We start from the raw sequence: 18,027 nt of genomic DNA, 5'->3' as shown, positions 1-18,027 counted from the left end.
AGGCGGAGATTTATTTTTCAGAAATGCTGTTGTTATTGATGCTTTTGGACCTCAGATATTCTTTGTAAACTTTGCATTTGCCAATACAAAAATGTTGTTTATTGCGTCGAAAATGTTGTTGAAAATGCTGACAATCTTCGATGGAAATCGTTCGAAACTGTCCAACTATAAATATATTTTTCATTTTTTCTCTTATCTTAACAGATTTTTAAACCCAGGGCCTAAAATAAAAATAGGGCTCAAATTAAATGATATTATAACTACTTACACAATAAATGGTAAAATAAATAAAGCAAATTCTTAAAAAGATCTTAATGAGAAGAAAACGTACCAGAGCATTAAAATTTCAATGACAAAGCTGAAATTGAATTTGAAATTAATTTTAGAAGAAAAAAAATATACATTATATATATATATATATATATATATATATATATATATATATATATATAAATATATTAACTTGTTGAAGAGGTACCAATAATTTCTAGTTTTGTTTCTCTGAAGAGAAATATAGCTCGTTGGTGTGTGAGATATATAGGTTTTCATCTATATTTTTTGTTTTATTTTTGATGACAAAAGAAAAGGTCATTCCTCTAACCAGAATATATCGGCTTGTTGAAACAATATCGGTTTTGATACCTTTTCCAAAAATATCTTACTCTGAAGACTTCAAACTGAGAAAAAGCATTGGTATGTAAATAATATCGATTTGCTGGAAATATTATACTAAATTTTTTTTTGAATTTCCCGCAAAGTAGCTTTAAGTGCATCACAGCTGTCGCAACTGTCACTTAACCGACTATTGTGATATTTTGAGTAAGCTGTGCCATTTAGTTTATGTTTGACAGCCACTAATATATGTGGTGATTAAGTATTACATTTTTCTCGCAGTTTCTTCAGAGTTACACAGTGTTATTCATGTCGATTATGTTTAAAATCGTAACAACCAATGCTGAACACAATTAATATGTTTTGGATAAATTTGATATTGATTTGAAGCAAAAACGATCATATATGTCGAAAAAAAGTGTAGTTTCATCAAGACAATGCGCGTGTGTACATTTCCTGCAGATTTGTGTGACTATTTCTAGTTTCCAAAGCTGAAGGAATAGCTAGGTGGCAAGAGCTTTGGGTCGAATGAGGATCACTCAATCATCGGTGAAATAGAAGTCTATTTTGGCGGACTTGAGAAAACCCATCATTTGGGAAAAAAAGGAAAGCACTGTATTAACTACATTGAATTACAATGATACTATAGAGACAAATAAAAAGCAATTTTGCCGAAAATACTATATTTCATTCGAAAAGTCACTCAAAAGACACTGATTTGATTTGTTAAATAGGAATAAGGAACTTGGTCAAGTTAATTTGCAATTATTGTGGAACAAATAAGTGCTGGCTATTTTGAAAAACATTCTGAGTTAGTTAAATACGGTGGATATATAATTCCAAGGAACGAGTAAGAGAAGAGTCTATATTTTTTTTAATTACAAGCAGGAACTTATTTCCCAACTATTCTTAAATATAAAAGCTTTGAAATGAACATGCAGTGTTTTTAAGGTTTTTATCTGATCTTAATAAATTTTCTCCAAGATTTCAAAATTATACAAGCAGACAGGAAAGTATCAATTTATTAAATTGTCTTGTCAAGTTACTGTAGCAGAAGAAAGGCTGGAAGAATGTGGCTTCTTAGAATATTTGTCAGTTTTGGTGCTCTATTAATTTTCACATGGCATTCGAAGGCGTGACTCACTCAAGACATGTTCTATTTATCCAAAATTGCTATTAGAACTGCTATAATGTCAATTTTATACCTCTTGCAATGCTTGGTATATTGTTATTCACTTTGTATATATCACTCGCTAAACTTTCTTTAATGGTTCATTAAAATTATGCAATTAACGTTATTAAATCTCAACTGTGATGATCCCAATCCATAAGTAGTTCCCAATCTTTGTTAAAAAAACACAAGCAATATTAGTTTAATAAAAGCTTAGTTTACAAGAACTCCTCATTATTTTCAATTTGCGTGGGTCAACTTATAGAGTTAAAACGTTATAAAACTGTATTTATTGTATCATAACGATTTCTAAATATTTAATCCTTATTACAGCTCTAAGCAAAGAAACTTCTCCATAGAAAACCGCATTACGTTGTTTATTTTTGATGTTCCATGTCAGAACTAAAAATATCTTCCTTTCATATAACAATGTTAATAGTAACTCCACAAATAATTTCTTGGCCTTTTCTCTCGACCATGAAAATAGTTACTTTTGAACTCACCACAGGCGTTACTTCTTTAGTTCCCAAGTTATGATATATATATATATATATATATATATATATATATATATATATACATATATATATATATATATATATATATATATATATACATATATATATATATATATATATATATATATATACATATATATATATATATATATATATATATATATATATATATATATATATATATATATATATATAGATATATAGATATATTCACTTGTTGAAGAGGTATCAATCTGAAGAGAAATATAGCTCGCTGGTGTATGAGATATATAGGTTTTCATCTATATTTTTTGTTTTATTTTTGATGACAAAAGAAAAGGTCATTGCTGTAACCAGAATATATCGGCTTGTTGAAACAATATCGATTTTGATACCTTTTCCAAGTATTTGTTACTCTGAAGACTTCAAATTGAGAAAAAGTATTGGTATGTAAATAATATCAATTTGCTGAAAATATTATACTAAATTTTTATTTTTAGAGAAGGCCCCGAATAAAATATCGATATTGATATAAATATATCATTTCATTGTTCATTAATCAAATTGTTGAAATATATAAGCAGACCCGTTACTATTCCTAATATTTATTGAGTATTTTGATGTTGTATTTTCGACAAAATTGTTTGTGAATCATTAAGTTTGATAGACGATTTCAGATAATTACTAGCGCAACAGTATGAGATTCTGCTCAATTAATATTAACCAAACTGATAGGGAATCGTCATTAAAATTACCTACTTGTTAGTGCTAATTTCTGCTTAACTTAATTGGCACTAATTAACAACCGCAGCTCATTAAGACTGACAAATATTCAAAAGAAAGCCCGTCTAAATTGTATTTCATGCTTGAATGAGCTTGCTTTGTATTTCACGGACATAAAATATCGAAGCAAAATAAAAAAGAGAAAAATAATCACATGAAAAAAAATCTGGACTATATGGTGGATGCGAGTAATTTCACATTCAAAATTTAGCTCGTGCATTAATGCATGTTGTTAGTTTTTCAATATAATTTGAAGTCAATACAATTTAAGAAATTCAACTTTTTTATCTACACAATTCCGAAAAATAACTTCAAGAAAATAGAATACAAGAGATGTGAATTATTTTTCCACTTGATTAATATCTAAAACATTTTACACCCAAAATACCGATAAAAACACATGACGTAACTAAAGAAAAAAAATATACCGTAACGAATATATTATGAGAATGAGAGCTGAAATGTAATTCGAACGTTCTAGACAGGCATTTTTAAAAATATTGTACCTTCGATATGAATAAAACATTACGCGCTGTTACAGTAAATTAAAAAAATCGAACATCAAACATTCTGTTAATATACTGAAATATTCATTAAACTGAACATTTCACAAATATCTGAAAAAAATAATTGAAAAACAACAACTCAGCAGCATTCTGGCAAGAATGATTTTTAATTAAATGTGCATTTATAATATTTGCTAATGTCTTCTTCCAGTTACGTATGCATGACTAGAGATTTTCAAGATAGAATTTTTAAGTGATTTTTGAAAGATATTTAAAATGTAGATCTGGAGACTGTCTTTTTTAGTTAAGCATTTTTCCGTAAGTTCCATGTCAAAGGCAGAAAGTATGCAGTCAGTTTTTATAAGTTACTAAAGCAAACGAAAATTACAAAATTGCATAATACATTAAGTAAGATTTTTCCGAAAAAAACCTCCGTGAGTATCAAAATTAGTTTCTGAAATAATATTTTACTACTCTTTACGCCAAAGGTGAAAGAAATTGATTTCCATGAATCATTAGACTTAGTTTCAATAAAAGTAATATTAGAGAAATATGATCCTTTATTGTACAGTGTTTTTTTAACAAAACATTTCGTAATAGCCATAAATAGACGCCATTACTTAAAGTAATAACTGACCAATAGTATAATGTTATTTTTCCTAATAAAGCACTATATTTAGAATTGTTATAACCAATAAAACAAAAGGCTTTAATTTTAATATTTTATATGCTATTGATGAAAATATATAGTCGATCGAACTCTATATAACTTAAAATAATTATGAACTATTTTATCATTTTTCCGACAGAAAATAAAATGCATGTCATTGAACTACTTTATTTATATTAAATTATACTAGTAGGGTGAACTAATTTTCATGTAACCTATATGGAATAGGACAATTATTTGGTTATATGGTGTGGCAATAATAGTAAAACCGAAATCAATTAATTTTTAATTATATAATTAATTAATTATAGGTAATTATACTTATATTGATTAAACAGGCTTCTTGTTGTGTACAGTATTCGGATAATACAGAACTTATGTTTATCTATTATATATTTCTAACATTTCAATATATATGCTAACAGTCTAGAAATTGTATAAAGAGACATTAACATTTCATAACTTGGGAACTAAAGAAGTAACGCCTGTGGTGAGTTCAAAAATAACTATTTTCATGGTCGAGAGAAAAGGTCAGGAAATTATTTGTGGAGTTACTATTAACATTGTGATATGAAAGGAAGATATTTTTAGTTCTGACATGGAATATTAAAAATAAACAACGTAATGCGGTTTTCTATGGAGAAGTTTCTTTGCTTAAAGCTGTAATAAGGATTAAATATTTAGAAATCGTTATGATACAATAAATACAGTTTTATAACGTTTTAACTCTATAAGTTGACCCACGTAAATTGACAATAATGAGGAGTTCTTGTAAACTAAGTTTTATTAAACTAATATTGCTTGTGTTTTTTTTTAACAAAGATTGGGAACTACTTATGGATTGGGATCATCACAGTTGAGATTTAATAACGTTAATTGCATAATTTTAATGAACCATTAAAGAAAGTTTAACGAGTGATATATACAAAGTGAATAACAATATACCAAGCATGAGGTATAAAATGGACATTATAGCAATTCGAATAGGAATTTCGAATAAATAGAATATGTCTTGAGTGAGTCCCGTCTTCGAATGCCGTGTGAAAATTAATAGAGCACCAAAACTGACAAATTTTCTATGAAGCCACATCAGTCCATTTTTCTGCTACAGTAACTTGACAAGACAATTTAATAAATTGATATTTTCCTGTCTGCCTGTATAGTTTTGAAATCTTGGAGAAAATTCGTTAAGATCAGATAATAACCCTAAAAACACTACATGTTTATTTCAAAGCTTTTATATTTAAGAATAGTCGGGAAATAAGTTCCTGCTTATAATTAAAAGAAATATAGACTCTTCTCTTACTCTTTCCTTGGAATTATATATCCACCGTATTTAACTAACTCAGAATGTTTTTCAAAATAGCCAGCGCTTATTTGTTCCACAATAATTGCAAATTAACTTGACCAAGTTCCTTATTATTGTTTAACAAATCAAATCAGTGTCTTTTGAGTGACTTCGAATGAAAAATAGTATTTTCGGCAATTTGGTTTTTATTTGTCTTTATAGTATCATTGTAATTCAATGTAGTTAATACAGTGATTTCCTTCTTTTTTTCAAATAATGGCTTTTCTCAAGTCTGCCAAAATAGACTTCTATTTCACCGATGACTGAGTGATCCTCATTCGACCCAAAGCTCTTGCCACCTAGCTATTTCTTCAGCTTTGGAAACTAGAAATAGTTACACAAAAATCTGCAGGAAATGTACACACGCGCATTGTCTTGATGAAACTACTACTTTTTCTCGGCATATATGATCGTTTTTGCTTCAAATCAATATAAAATTTATCCAAAACATATGAATTATATTCAGCATTGATTGTTTTGAGGTTTTAAACATAATCGACATGAATCATACGGTGTAACTCTCAAGAAACTGCGAGGAAAATGTAATACTTAATCACCACATATATTAGTGGCTGTCAAACATAAACTAAATGGCACACATTACTCAGAATATCACAATAGTCGGTTAATTGACAGTTGCGACAGCTGTGATGCACTTAAAGTTACTTCGCAGGAAATTCAAAATATTATTAACTTATACAACAGCCCTCGTATATGAAAACATTATCTATGTTATTCATATAATATAACAAGTAAAAATATATATTTCCAAAAAAGAACCAAATTTTATGGATTAAATTTTATTTTCCTTAAAATCATTTATTTAAAGAAAAAAATAAAATATATTGATATCATTTACTTTTGAAATTCCTACAAAATTAATATAGCTCCTTTTAGAAACTTCATGAATATTTACAGCTTAAATAATGATTTTAATTATTTGATATAGACTAAATAATGCTGAATAATTTTATATATATATTTTGTGGGTAATATTATGTAGTTTTATACGACGATAATTGCTATAAATAGACTAAGGGACAGCTAATATGAAAGCTTTACAAATTTGTAACTAATTCCAGAGATACGGACAATACAAATCGATTTTGCCGTTTATATCAGGCTCCTTCCTCTCCAAGCTACAGTGCTAATCACATTAGGTTTACTAACTAATTCAATACTAGGATCGATGATTAAAAATAATTATGTGGATGAGTTTTATAATGATTACTAAATAAAGTCCAATTAATAAGGGTTTTTGCATAACAGATTAACTGAAAAGTCGCCGGCCTGGCACATAGATAGCGCTACTCGAATTAGATCCATATGTTTTTAGTAAGCTCTAACACTCAAAAGATGCGTGTATAAATTTGACAGCTGTCGGATCATTAGTTTGTGAATTATAGCATTTTGAGTGAAGCAACTTTTGTTATTGTAAATAAAATGGTTGATAATTTCGCGTGTTGATAGAGTATTACTTTTTGAAGAGAAAAAATATAGTTGAAGCAAAAACTTGGCTTGATGCCGTGTTTCCGGACACTACCCCAGGAAAATCAACCATCAAGTATTGGTATGTTAAGTTTAGACATGGTGAAATAAGCATCGAAGACGGTGAACGCAGTGGATGCCCAAAAGGAGGTTGTTACCGACGAAAACATTAAGAAAGTCCAATACAAAATGATCTTGAATGACCGTACATAGAAATTGAATGATATAGCAGACACTCTAAAGGTCTTACCCAGCTTAGTTACCGGTGAGATAATTTTCCTTGTCCAATTTTTCACTCTTTTCTTATAGACAATGACAAACTTAAACTTAAAAACCATACTCAGCAGATTTCAAACCCGCAACTTTCGCAACAGTAGAAAGACTATCGTATTGCTGAATAATAATTTCTAATCTGTAAAAATTATATGTAAACTAACCATAAATATATTCTTAAGTGGAATTAGTCAGTATTTATATGTTGATGTTCTTATCAGAATAATTTTACTAATGTTAATAGATATCAATTTAGCCGTCTTAGTTGGCGCAATAAAGGCGACAGGACGGTTCACCTACTGTTGCGATATTCAGGATAAAAGGAGACTAATATATATATATATATATATATATATATATATATATATATATATATATATATATATATTTCTCTAGATGTTATACCCTTATTGCGTTAGGCGATCTTTGAAGAAAGGAAACTAACTTTGTTGGAAACAGTTATGTAACAAACAGGATGACCGTATTTCAAGTGAGAACAATCTTCTCAAAGTTCAACAGGCTCACCTAAAAAAAAAGAATGGTTAAAGGTGGTCCTAGTGGGCATATTCCGCATTATAAAGGGTAAATGTAATAATATTATGGTTTAAACATCCACGAGGGTCTTCAGTAAGGTCACTGAAACGAGTCGGAAATTCTCCGGATGAATGAAAAAAGTACTGATTTATAATTCTCTCAACTCCAATGTATTTATTTCGGCTCTCTTTCTATTTTAAATCATTGGATGCATCATTGGATTGGCGAGATTATATGAATGCCTCATGTTGATAAAAAATTGTGTTACTCCTCTGAAAACGTATTTTCGTCCCAGATTTCTGCATACCATTAGTTAAAAATTTAGTATAATATCCAAGTTTATTGCACAAACGAAAATATTTCTCTAATTTCATTCATTGTGAAAAAAATAAGGCACAATACTTTTTAATAATAGTTAAAATTGCACTCAAATGTATTTTTACAGTAGTAATCAGAGCAAATTACGTGACGGATATCGGAAGCGGCTAAAAATATCTATATACACATTTATAGTTATTTAACAAAGATATATCGTAGGTATACTACCAGTACAATCAGATATATATTCGGCGAAAATACAATACATTTTTAGCGATGTTCTAGATTGAGTTATATTTTTACAATAAGCCTTGAACGTTAAAGTCATTTTCTTCTCTGCGAAATTCGACAATCTGCGAACTTTTTTATCCTTAAATCGTTTCGCCTGCATTTTTACAGGATCACACATCACTTAAACAGTTTAGAGTTCATAGTTAATACACAATATTAATTATTTCGATATTTTACCTCCTAACTTGTGAAATTGTTTACTGTGAACTGACGTCCGATGACATTGGCCTGAATTTAAATTTCACAAAAGTGTTTCTACACATAATTTTAATTCCTTAGAATTTCCATGGTATGTCGGTAAATCCTTTCCATTTTTTCTCCCAAAGGTAATACGTTATTTACAGTTTTATATATATATATATATATATATATATATATATATATATATATATATATATATACTATATATCTAGACATATCTATATATATATATATATGATGTATATAATGTAACTCGAATTAATATAATCATGAAACTTTGGCTACCTTCTAATGGAAGACTTATTAAAATTATGTCGACCTTTGCTAACAGGTCAATTGAAAGGTTCCCGGTCTGACACATAGATGGCACTACTAGAATTAAATCCATATGTTTTTTAATTAGCCCCAACCCTCAAAATATGCGTGTATAAATTTGTAAAACGGCCGCATTTGAAGAAAAAGAAAGTGCTGCTTCATCAAGACAATACACCATATCACAAGTCGGTGAAAACGATGGCAAAAATCCATGAATTGGTCTTCGAATTGCTTCCTCATCCACCGTACTCTCCAGATCTAGCCCCCAGCGACTCATTCTTTCCTATTCTCAGTTATCGACAGAATGCTCGCTGGGAGGAAATTTTCGTCAAGAGAAGAGGTGATAAGAGGACAAATCGTACAACAAAAATGGTATCGTAAAGTTGGAGGGTCGCTATACTCAGCGTATCACCCTTTGTTGAATTAAGTTGAAAAAACTAATTTTGCCAAAAAAAAGTGTTTTGCTATGGTAGGCTTTTCAATTGACCAACAGGTCAACAGGCCGAATGTATATGAATAAAGTTATTAAATATCATTTAAATCACCTAATCTGTTAATGTATCTCCCTGTATTTATATTTTTCAAATATACCCTTATAGAGTATGCCTTATAGAATATTTTTTTATCTATTCGATAAAAAAAGCTTGATGCGTGACCTATGTAATATATTTTCAATGGAATAAAGGAGAATATATTTGGAAAAAACCCGAACTGAGATGCGTCTTTCAATATATGCGAAAGAATAAATTAGCTGTCAGATTTATTCGATCCCGACCATTAAGCTGAAACGTTACTCATGTTGCAGGCCGTAACAGCACTATTAATCACGAAAAAATCAAAACGAAAATGTCTCGTGGCGGTCGGTAGCTCATAATGTAGCACGGATATAACGAAACATTGTCATATGCGATGCTGACCATAATATTTATGTTATGGTCCCTTATACGAAACATCACCCGAACTGTAACAGCTAGAACCTCGTCGCAAACTAGTCTCACCACTGACGAGGCCACTGCCAGTAATATAGATTCTCTTCCATCGCACTCTGTTAATAATAAATCGGGATTGGAGGATATGGGCCAGTTGGATGGCAGAAGAACTTCTGTCAACATTCAAGATGGTGAGTACCCTATACTTAAGAGAAGCGTCGATTCAAAAGTTTTGTTTTGGTAAGGTATAATGGGAAAGAACTTAATTATTCTAGATCAGTTTGATAAGTCAGTGACTGTTTACATCAACGTATCTCTAACTTGTATGTTTTTCAAGGCCCTCAAAATAAGTGTTTGCTTCAGTGATGACCTTTTTATTTGATCCAAATCATTGACCAGCTAGCCATTACTTCAGTTCTAGAAGCAAAAAATAGTCTCTGAGGGCTAAGTCTGGAGAATATCCTGGATGGGGTAACAGTCTTGATGAAACAACACTTTCCTTCTCCAAATTCGTTTTGTTGCTTCAAAATAATATCAAATCTGTCCAAAGGTTCTGAATAATATTCTCCGGTCATAATGTCATCATCTCCAGGGAAATCTATATGAATATTGTCAGACAGACACAACTTGGTCGTCATTGTTTGCCCGTTTTGATTGTTCCCTGATTACTGGAGTTTTGTGTAGTACTTATATTTCAAAAATACGTAAAAACTTCTTCGGATTGCCAATCATTTAAAAATATTCATGTTAAATGTTATGTCCCTCCTTAGTTGTGATGCCAATAGGAAAATTTTTCTTAGATGGTCCAATACCACCCATGAATTTTATTGACGATTTGTGCAGTGTCGACCTCTTTTGAGTAAACTAAAAGTTGAGCTTCAATCGTGCTGGTTAGACCACAACGGAACTGAGTAAACCATTTTTTAATCATTGAAGTTGATGGTGCATAATACCCATAGTATTTAACAAGCCTTTTCTTGGTGTCGGCAATATAATCCACAATCAGCTCACGAAAATGGCTGTCAAACACAAATTAAAGACGCTGCTTCTTCAGAATCTCACCCTATTGATAGATTGCACTTGAGAGTTAGCTGTGATTCATTTAAAGTTAATGCAGGAAATATTCAATAAGTAAGTGACTTATTAAACTAACCCCGTATGTAAATTTGGAATTTTAGTTATATAAAATCTAAATAGAATTCATAGTCTGTTTGTAAGCGCATGTTGAAAAGTGTTAAATATGTACATAAAACAATTATACGAGGTACTAAAAAGAGTTCGTACTATTCGACATTATTAAGTTTTAATTTAGTTGGTTATACTACTTTCTGTAGTTTATACTTCTAGGTAGTTTTTTTTTGTTTTTTCATGTCAGCAATATATATATATATATATATATATATATATATATATATATATATATATATATATATATATATATTGTATATATATATTGTATATTGTATATATACAATATATATATATATATATATATATATATATATATATATATATATATATTGTCCTTAGTCCAATTTTTTTCTACTATTATCCTAAAATTTTCTTAAAAATGAGCAAATATTTAAGATTCCAAATGAAGACAATGAAGATAAATGATATGTTGTCTAATATTGTCTCTATACATAAATATTTGTCGTATATTTTTTATGGTTTTTATTTAAAAATAAGGTTACTTTATTCGCCACTTACATGAAAATGGAATAATTGGCTAAAAATGTACTAATTTATGTTGTCCAGACCAAACTTTTTAAGATACATATTTCACAGTTAACTCTAATTTACCAAGGTTGCGCATTAATTGGGTAATTGAAATTTTTAATTGTATTTGGTAACTGATAAATAAACATAAGGAATATTCATTACGACACAAGTCAGTTCTAAGGGAAGGATTGCTAATTCATTTCAGTATTGTCCTGTTCTACGAACTTTTTTCTTTATACTTTTCTAATTTTCGTAATAAAGAAACTGCTTGCACCCTTTTGAGACCATTCAAGATCTTTTTATTACAATATTTAAGTTCTCTTCAACTAAATCTTGAGGTATCAACAAAAAATAGTAATAATCACAAGGAGCAAAGTATACTAAGCACGTTTGTTCGTAATAAATGTTTTTTTAACAGATTTTCATAGTTTTTTTAGAGACAAATCATTATTTTCATGTTATAAAATACGTTTGTCACATTTTTATTTATATAATAATTCAATTACATCCTATAAAAATCTCCTATAGTCCTATAGTGGGTTTATTCTGTTTCTAAAGCATCGAAATCAATAATCACACTCTCCCATATATGGAAAATAATAAGTTGATGAAAACAGATTTAAAATGAAAAGTCATAAAAAGAGAGAAAATAGAGCATTATTAGAAGTAGGGTGTTCAGAGATATTGGTAATTTTTTTTCTTTTAATGTATTGTTCGTTGATAGCAACGACGATTCTCTATCTTTCAGATATAATAGGAATTATGTATTGACAAAAATTGCTCAACTTTCAACCGACGATCAACTGTCGATCGAAAAATGGATTCAATTTTTTTGGAAAGGAAGGCATTGCTAGGGTAATTGACGAGTTATCAAGTCACTTGGTAACAAAATGGCTTTTAAGTACGCTATTTGTCATCCACCACCAAATTTTCTGACTTACTGGCAGCTCTGTTTGCTGTTTGCTGTCCTATGACTAATTTACTTTCATTCAGTATGCCTCACCCGCTAATTTCTGAAAATCAAAAAAGTAGAATAAAATTTGACTTGACACTTTAAACTAAAAAAAAACTTGAACATAAGACGTAAAGAGAAAATCCCTTCAAAGTTATGCTTGAAATAACAGTCCAATGATACTAATATATCAAATGCCCTATTGTATCAAAGCAAAAAAATATCGAAATTTTATTACAGTTTTTCTTTGGTACGATGTATAGAGAAGGCTTGAAAATTGAAATTTTCAAATAAATTGGTTTAGTAAAACTTCAAATATCATTTCAATTCTTTCTAAAAACGCTTTTAAAGTTTCGTTTTTAGATAGTGAGCTTTAGATGCCGCGTCATTAACATATCTTTGAACTATAAAAATCCTCTTGAGTTCATATTTTTGAAAGGTTTGAAAATTTGAAAGGAAATCGAGTTAGAATATCTCCTTAAGTAAGACACTTTTGCATTACTTAACTGGAACTGTTCCGTTGGACGTAGTAGTATTTATGCATATGATACACAAACCATTCACGCCTATTTTAATTCCCTAGTGTTTTATCAATTGTTTTAAATATTTAGACGCAACCTAAAAGCTGGACAAGGTAGTATAGTTTTCTGACGAAAATTTATTTCTTCCCACTTTTGATATTAAAATATTTTGAAATAATGCAGAAAATTATTAACGAAAACAAAACTTTTGAATCAATCCATGTTTTACATTGTTATTATTTACCGATCTTATTTTAAGGTGTATATACCGTCGTTCAGGAGAGACGTAGGATTTCTATCAATAAAAATGTAGACGATAGAAACCCCAATGGGAATAAAGAGAGTGAGGAGGTGTCGCAGTCCCTCACTCCCTCTCCAGAACCGGCGTATTCGCCAACTCCAAGCCCGGAACTGGGGGAGTTTTTAAGCGAGATCTCTAATGTAACTAGGATGTCTAGCGAGGGTCACAGATCCAGGTGAGGATAATTATTTAGAGTCGTTCGCCTTCGCCTTTAACATTAACGTTAGTTCTGCGGCTCTGTGATGTTGAACATTATTAACGGTAATGATCATTTGGTTCGGTAATATGGTGTAAAGTAGAACCTTTCATTTAGAATTATTGGAGACCAATAATTATTATGTTCGCAATGTATTTCCGATTTTCCATTATAAACGAAAATTACCTGAAATTCGGTAAAATATAGCTAACACTATAGAGTATTCACTTATAGTACTAATCCATATAAATTCAGAATTGTTTTCCATGGTATCAACAGAACAGTGCTGAGAACTCGATTTTTCTGCAATTTCGTTGGTTAATTTAAATTATTACTTCAGATACCTGTAAAGAACATATTTTATTAGGAAGTCATTTCATTGATTGAGGATTGCATACGTATCACGTGACTAACCTCCGTAACCTTTAATTGTACTGACCAATTAAATTTTAATTAAAACCCAAATCTAGTTTCCCAAAATTGTATTAAAATAAAGTCCTACATCAATATGGATATTATGAACCATTACAATATTAAAATATAACTATAAAAAATTTTTATTCTATAAAATAAAATAATTAAATGTAAATATAAAAAAGCTGCAACCTATTTTCATATTTCTTTAATGTTATCAATTTAAATAACATGTATGAAAGCTTCTTTCTTTTTGTTCCTTCATACTGAAAGCATACTAAGTATGTCTGTTAATATTTTATTAACTTGTTCAACACAAAAATGTATTGAGGCAGGTTATAATTATGTTTACAATTTTATTGTGGAACGCATAATTAAAATGGTTAAATTGTATGATATACATCAGAATGGAGAAAACATGCCAAAAAGTAATACTTTGAAGAACAGTAGCAGAAAATTATAAAAGTAAAATTATAGTATAACATTTTTTTACCTATCTCGGTTAAGTAGCCTTTTTATTTAATTTATTTGTTTAAGTAAATTTACCCCTTCCAAATAATCAAGTTTTTAATTGCTGGCACTTTACAAACAACTTTTTAGAGGGCGACAAAATTTGACTCTATTAACACAGTAATTTTTTAAATTCTGACATTAATTTCCTTCAAATTTTCACTATTTTCGATTTCTATACACAAGCATTTAAATACATTTACTTGGTCTATTTTTATATCTTAAATTTAGATGTACTAATTCTTGGGATCTTTTAAATCACGATTTCGGTTCACTAAATATTGAACTATGTTCTTCCAATTTTAATTATTACACACATAGCTGGGCGACTTATTTCTGTCATCGAATTATATGTTTCTTACACGCTTCTTAATTCTAACTTATCCTTCTAATTCAAACTTCTTTTTAAATAATTTATTTACCTTCACTAATAATTAGTCATTAAGTTTTTACACAATAATAAACGACTGTTAAAGATTAAAGGAATGTAAAATATTCTGTTCTAATTTAAAATAAATTTACTTATTATCAATATCGATATAAATTTCTGTTAGATGTAGTGTACATATAGACTGTCATATAGACATAGAATCTACGATTTGTCTGCACAATTTGTGTCGAATATTTTTTTATATAACTGTTCTTTTTAATAAGTTCAGTATAAATCTAATGACGCTTAAAGTATTAGTATGAGCTAGTTCGAGTTCTCTACTGTCTAAACGTTGCTAAACATGAATGAGGTTCAGATATTATCTCATTAATATTGTTTTGATAATACACGAAACCAGGACTTGTTACCGGTTTTATTACTGTTTAAACTTGAACTGGGACTTGCAACCTATAGCTTATTATTAACATTGATCAGTTTTTGTCAGAGGTCTGCCCCCTCAACTAATTAGTGCTTTGTTTATGTAGATCCATGCTTATTTCCAAATAGGTCCAAATAAAATTATGTATCATCAACATAATGTTTTTTAATCCTAATACTCTCTTATATATCATATATAGTCTATTCAAAGTTTTTTTAATGATACATCGTGGATATTTGTGACGCCCGAACATTACAACGTTGCCGCATCAACTCTGAGTTTTAGTTCAATTTGGCTTTGATATACAAGAAAATTCTAATCTAAATAAAATAATTGTACAAAAATGTTATCAAATATAATTTATTTTAACATTATAGTACATCTAATACATATATTATCGAAGGACTTAAAACTACAATTAAGAACACAGAAATATTAGTTTGTAGGTTAGATTTGTTTTGTTTACATTGAACTCTTCCACACCATCTAAGAAGTAGAGTTTCCAGGCATGTTTTTTTATGTAGTGTTATCTCCCTGGAGCCCTTATCCACCTCATTAACAATTGTATATGTGAGAAATGTATTTTACTTTCATACGAGAGCATATTTACTTTTTACGTTTAGTTCCTGTTTCCTTCGATGGTGTGTTTACTTGGCAGTCATCTTGGTATCACTGTATTTTTATTTCTTCTGCTACTACCTGTGTACACCATTCTTGATAAAAGTAATCACTAAATTCTGTCTAATGCATTTATCATATTTACAAAACAGTTAGAATTCATTCTCTCGTCATACGTTCTAATCTAATGCTTATATGTAATTTTGAATAATTACAATAATATCTGTGCATACAAATCTTTCACGATCTACAATACTATTTTCTATAGTTATATTCAATTAATTATGTGCATATCTTAGTTCTTTCCACTCTCATCACTCTGTCGCAGGAATTTCCAGCATTGCGTAGCATTATCATATATCTTTAAAGTTTCCTTCATTTACTTTCACTTTACGACTCACTGTCCAATTCAATCACTAAACTGTTACTTTCTAATATGTCTAAAACATGTTCACGATTTATCAATTATTTCCTTTGTATGTCTTATCGAGTTCATCCAAATCGAAGGTGTTATTATCTTTACACTTTTTGTTACTCTCTTGCCACAGTACCACAATGAACCATTTTGAAATACTCAAGTTTTTTATATTATTTTATTCTCCTTAATTGAATTATTTTTAAGGTAATGTCTGGAGGAATGTAATGCCTCTCCGAGGGTTATCTTTACACCATTTAAACCCTATGCACTGTAAAAGTGTATGTCTTACATCCCTCAAAAAGCTGCATGTCCCTAAGTCTTTTATGTATACTATCCAGAGAGAATTCTCTCTATAATAATTCTATTAAATTATGTTTATATCGATAAAATAGTTTGTGTACTTACTGTTCTCATACATTTCGTATATTTGGTCTCGAATAGCGCCAATATCAAGATGGTCGAGATTCGTCACCCTCTTTGTATGTAGATGTTTTTTTTTTTGGTGAATCTAACGTATTCTTCCTTTTGTAAGCGATATTATTCACAGTACTCACGGTAATATTTAGCACGGTAGCAACCCGCTAAAGACATTTACTTATATTATTTAATGTCATCAATAATTACAGCACTAACGGAATTTACCGGTAAGAGGGGGCGTCCGTTATCTCGTTCCTTTTCGAAATAACCTATTAAAGCCGCAATCCATTTGTGACCCTGAAAAGTAATATGGTATATTACGGAACGAATCAAAATTTATTAAAATATAGGGCTGAAATAATGTTTGCCTGTAGTAATTATAACTAATATTTTGAATAATTTAGCGTACATCTGACAACCGGACGGCGACCAGCTGTCAGACGTATGCAAAATTCTTGAAACCGATAGTGATAAGAAGTTTTAACTCTTACCTATAAATTATTGTGGCTGTATAATTAACTATAGTTTTTAGATATAATATAATGTTAAAATAAATTATATTTGGTAATATTTTTATTTAATTATTTTATTTAGATTAGAATTTTCTTGTATATTGAGAGAGTTGATGCGGCAACATTGTAATGTTTCGACGTCACAAATATCCACGACGCATTACTAAAAAAACTTTGTATAGACTATATTTAATACCATATGATTTTTAATGAGTTAAATAATTATGCATTTTCAAAAGCGAATTTACTGATACAAAATACCCTCCAAGATTTCCGATCAGAAAATCAAAAAAACGGATTTTCAATGAAAATTTGCGTTATATTATAAAAATAATTCACCGTAATACAATTCTCGTACTAGAAATAATTTACCCAACACTACACCATTCTAATCTTTTGAAACAACACTAACAATTTAATGTTATGAATCAAGACTGGAACCTTCGAAGTTCCGAAATAAAACTTGTTAACTGCGAGACGGAACGAATTTATACAGAAATATCGATCCGGCCTTCCACAGATTAAACCCGAAATCCGAAATCCGAAATGACAATATCTCAGTTCACGCAAAGTGATATTTAAAACAGCATTCAAAATGTTTTAATATATCCGCTAAGGACGAAGTTTAAATTGCCCGAAAGTTTTCCCTTTACACCTCCCCCGGCCGCCGAGTGGCGAGTAACTTTGTCGGAGTGAAATAG

General features: G+C 29.7%; 1 protein-coding gene across 4 annotated transcripts in view; it reads left to right on the top strand.

Annotated features, from left to right (window-relative positions):
- Positions 1 to 18,027, top strand: part of dnc (phosphodiesterase dunce) — a 787,050-nt gene that overhangs the window by 243,127 nt on the left and 525,896 nt on the right. The window contains exons 1-2 of one of the 4 annotated variants that reach the window (XM_076395538.1): positions 9,902 to 10,127; positions 13,391 to 13,607. The exons of the other annotated variants lie outside the window; for them this stretch is intronic. Of the exons in view, the coding sequence (XP_076251653.1) occupies positions 9,917 to 10,127; positions 13,391 to 13,607 (428 nt within the window). The 5' untranslated portion in view covers positions 9,902 to 9,916. Of the gene's footprint in view, positions 1 to 9,901; positions 10,128 to 13,390; positions 13,608 to 18,027 lie in introns of those variants that run through there. 4 annotated transcript variants of the gene reach the window in all.

This window comes from Rhynchophorus ferrugineus, unplaced genomic scaffold (genome assembly GCF_030347505.1).
Source record: "Rhynchophorus ferrugineus isolate W39M unplaced genomic scaffold, kcgeb_rfMv2 rfM2, whole genome shotgun sequence".
Lineage (NCBI taxonomy): Eukaryota > Metazoa > Arthropoda > Insecta > Coleoptera > Curculionidae > Rhynchophorus > Rhynchophorus ferrugineus.
The sequence above is the reverse complement of the archived record's forward strand: the minus strand, read 5'-3'. Positions and strand labels throughout refer to the sequence as shown.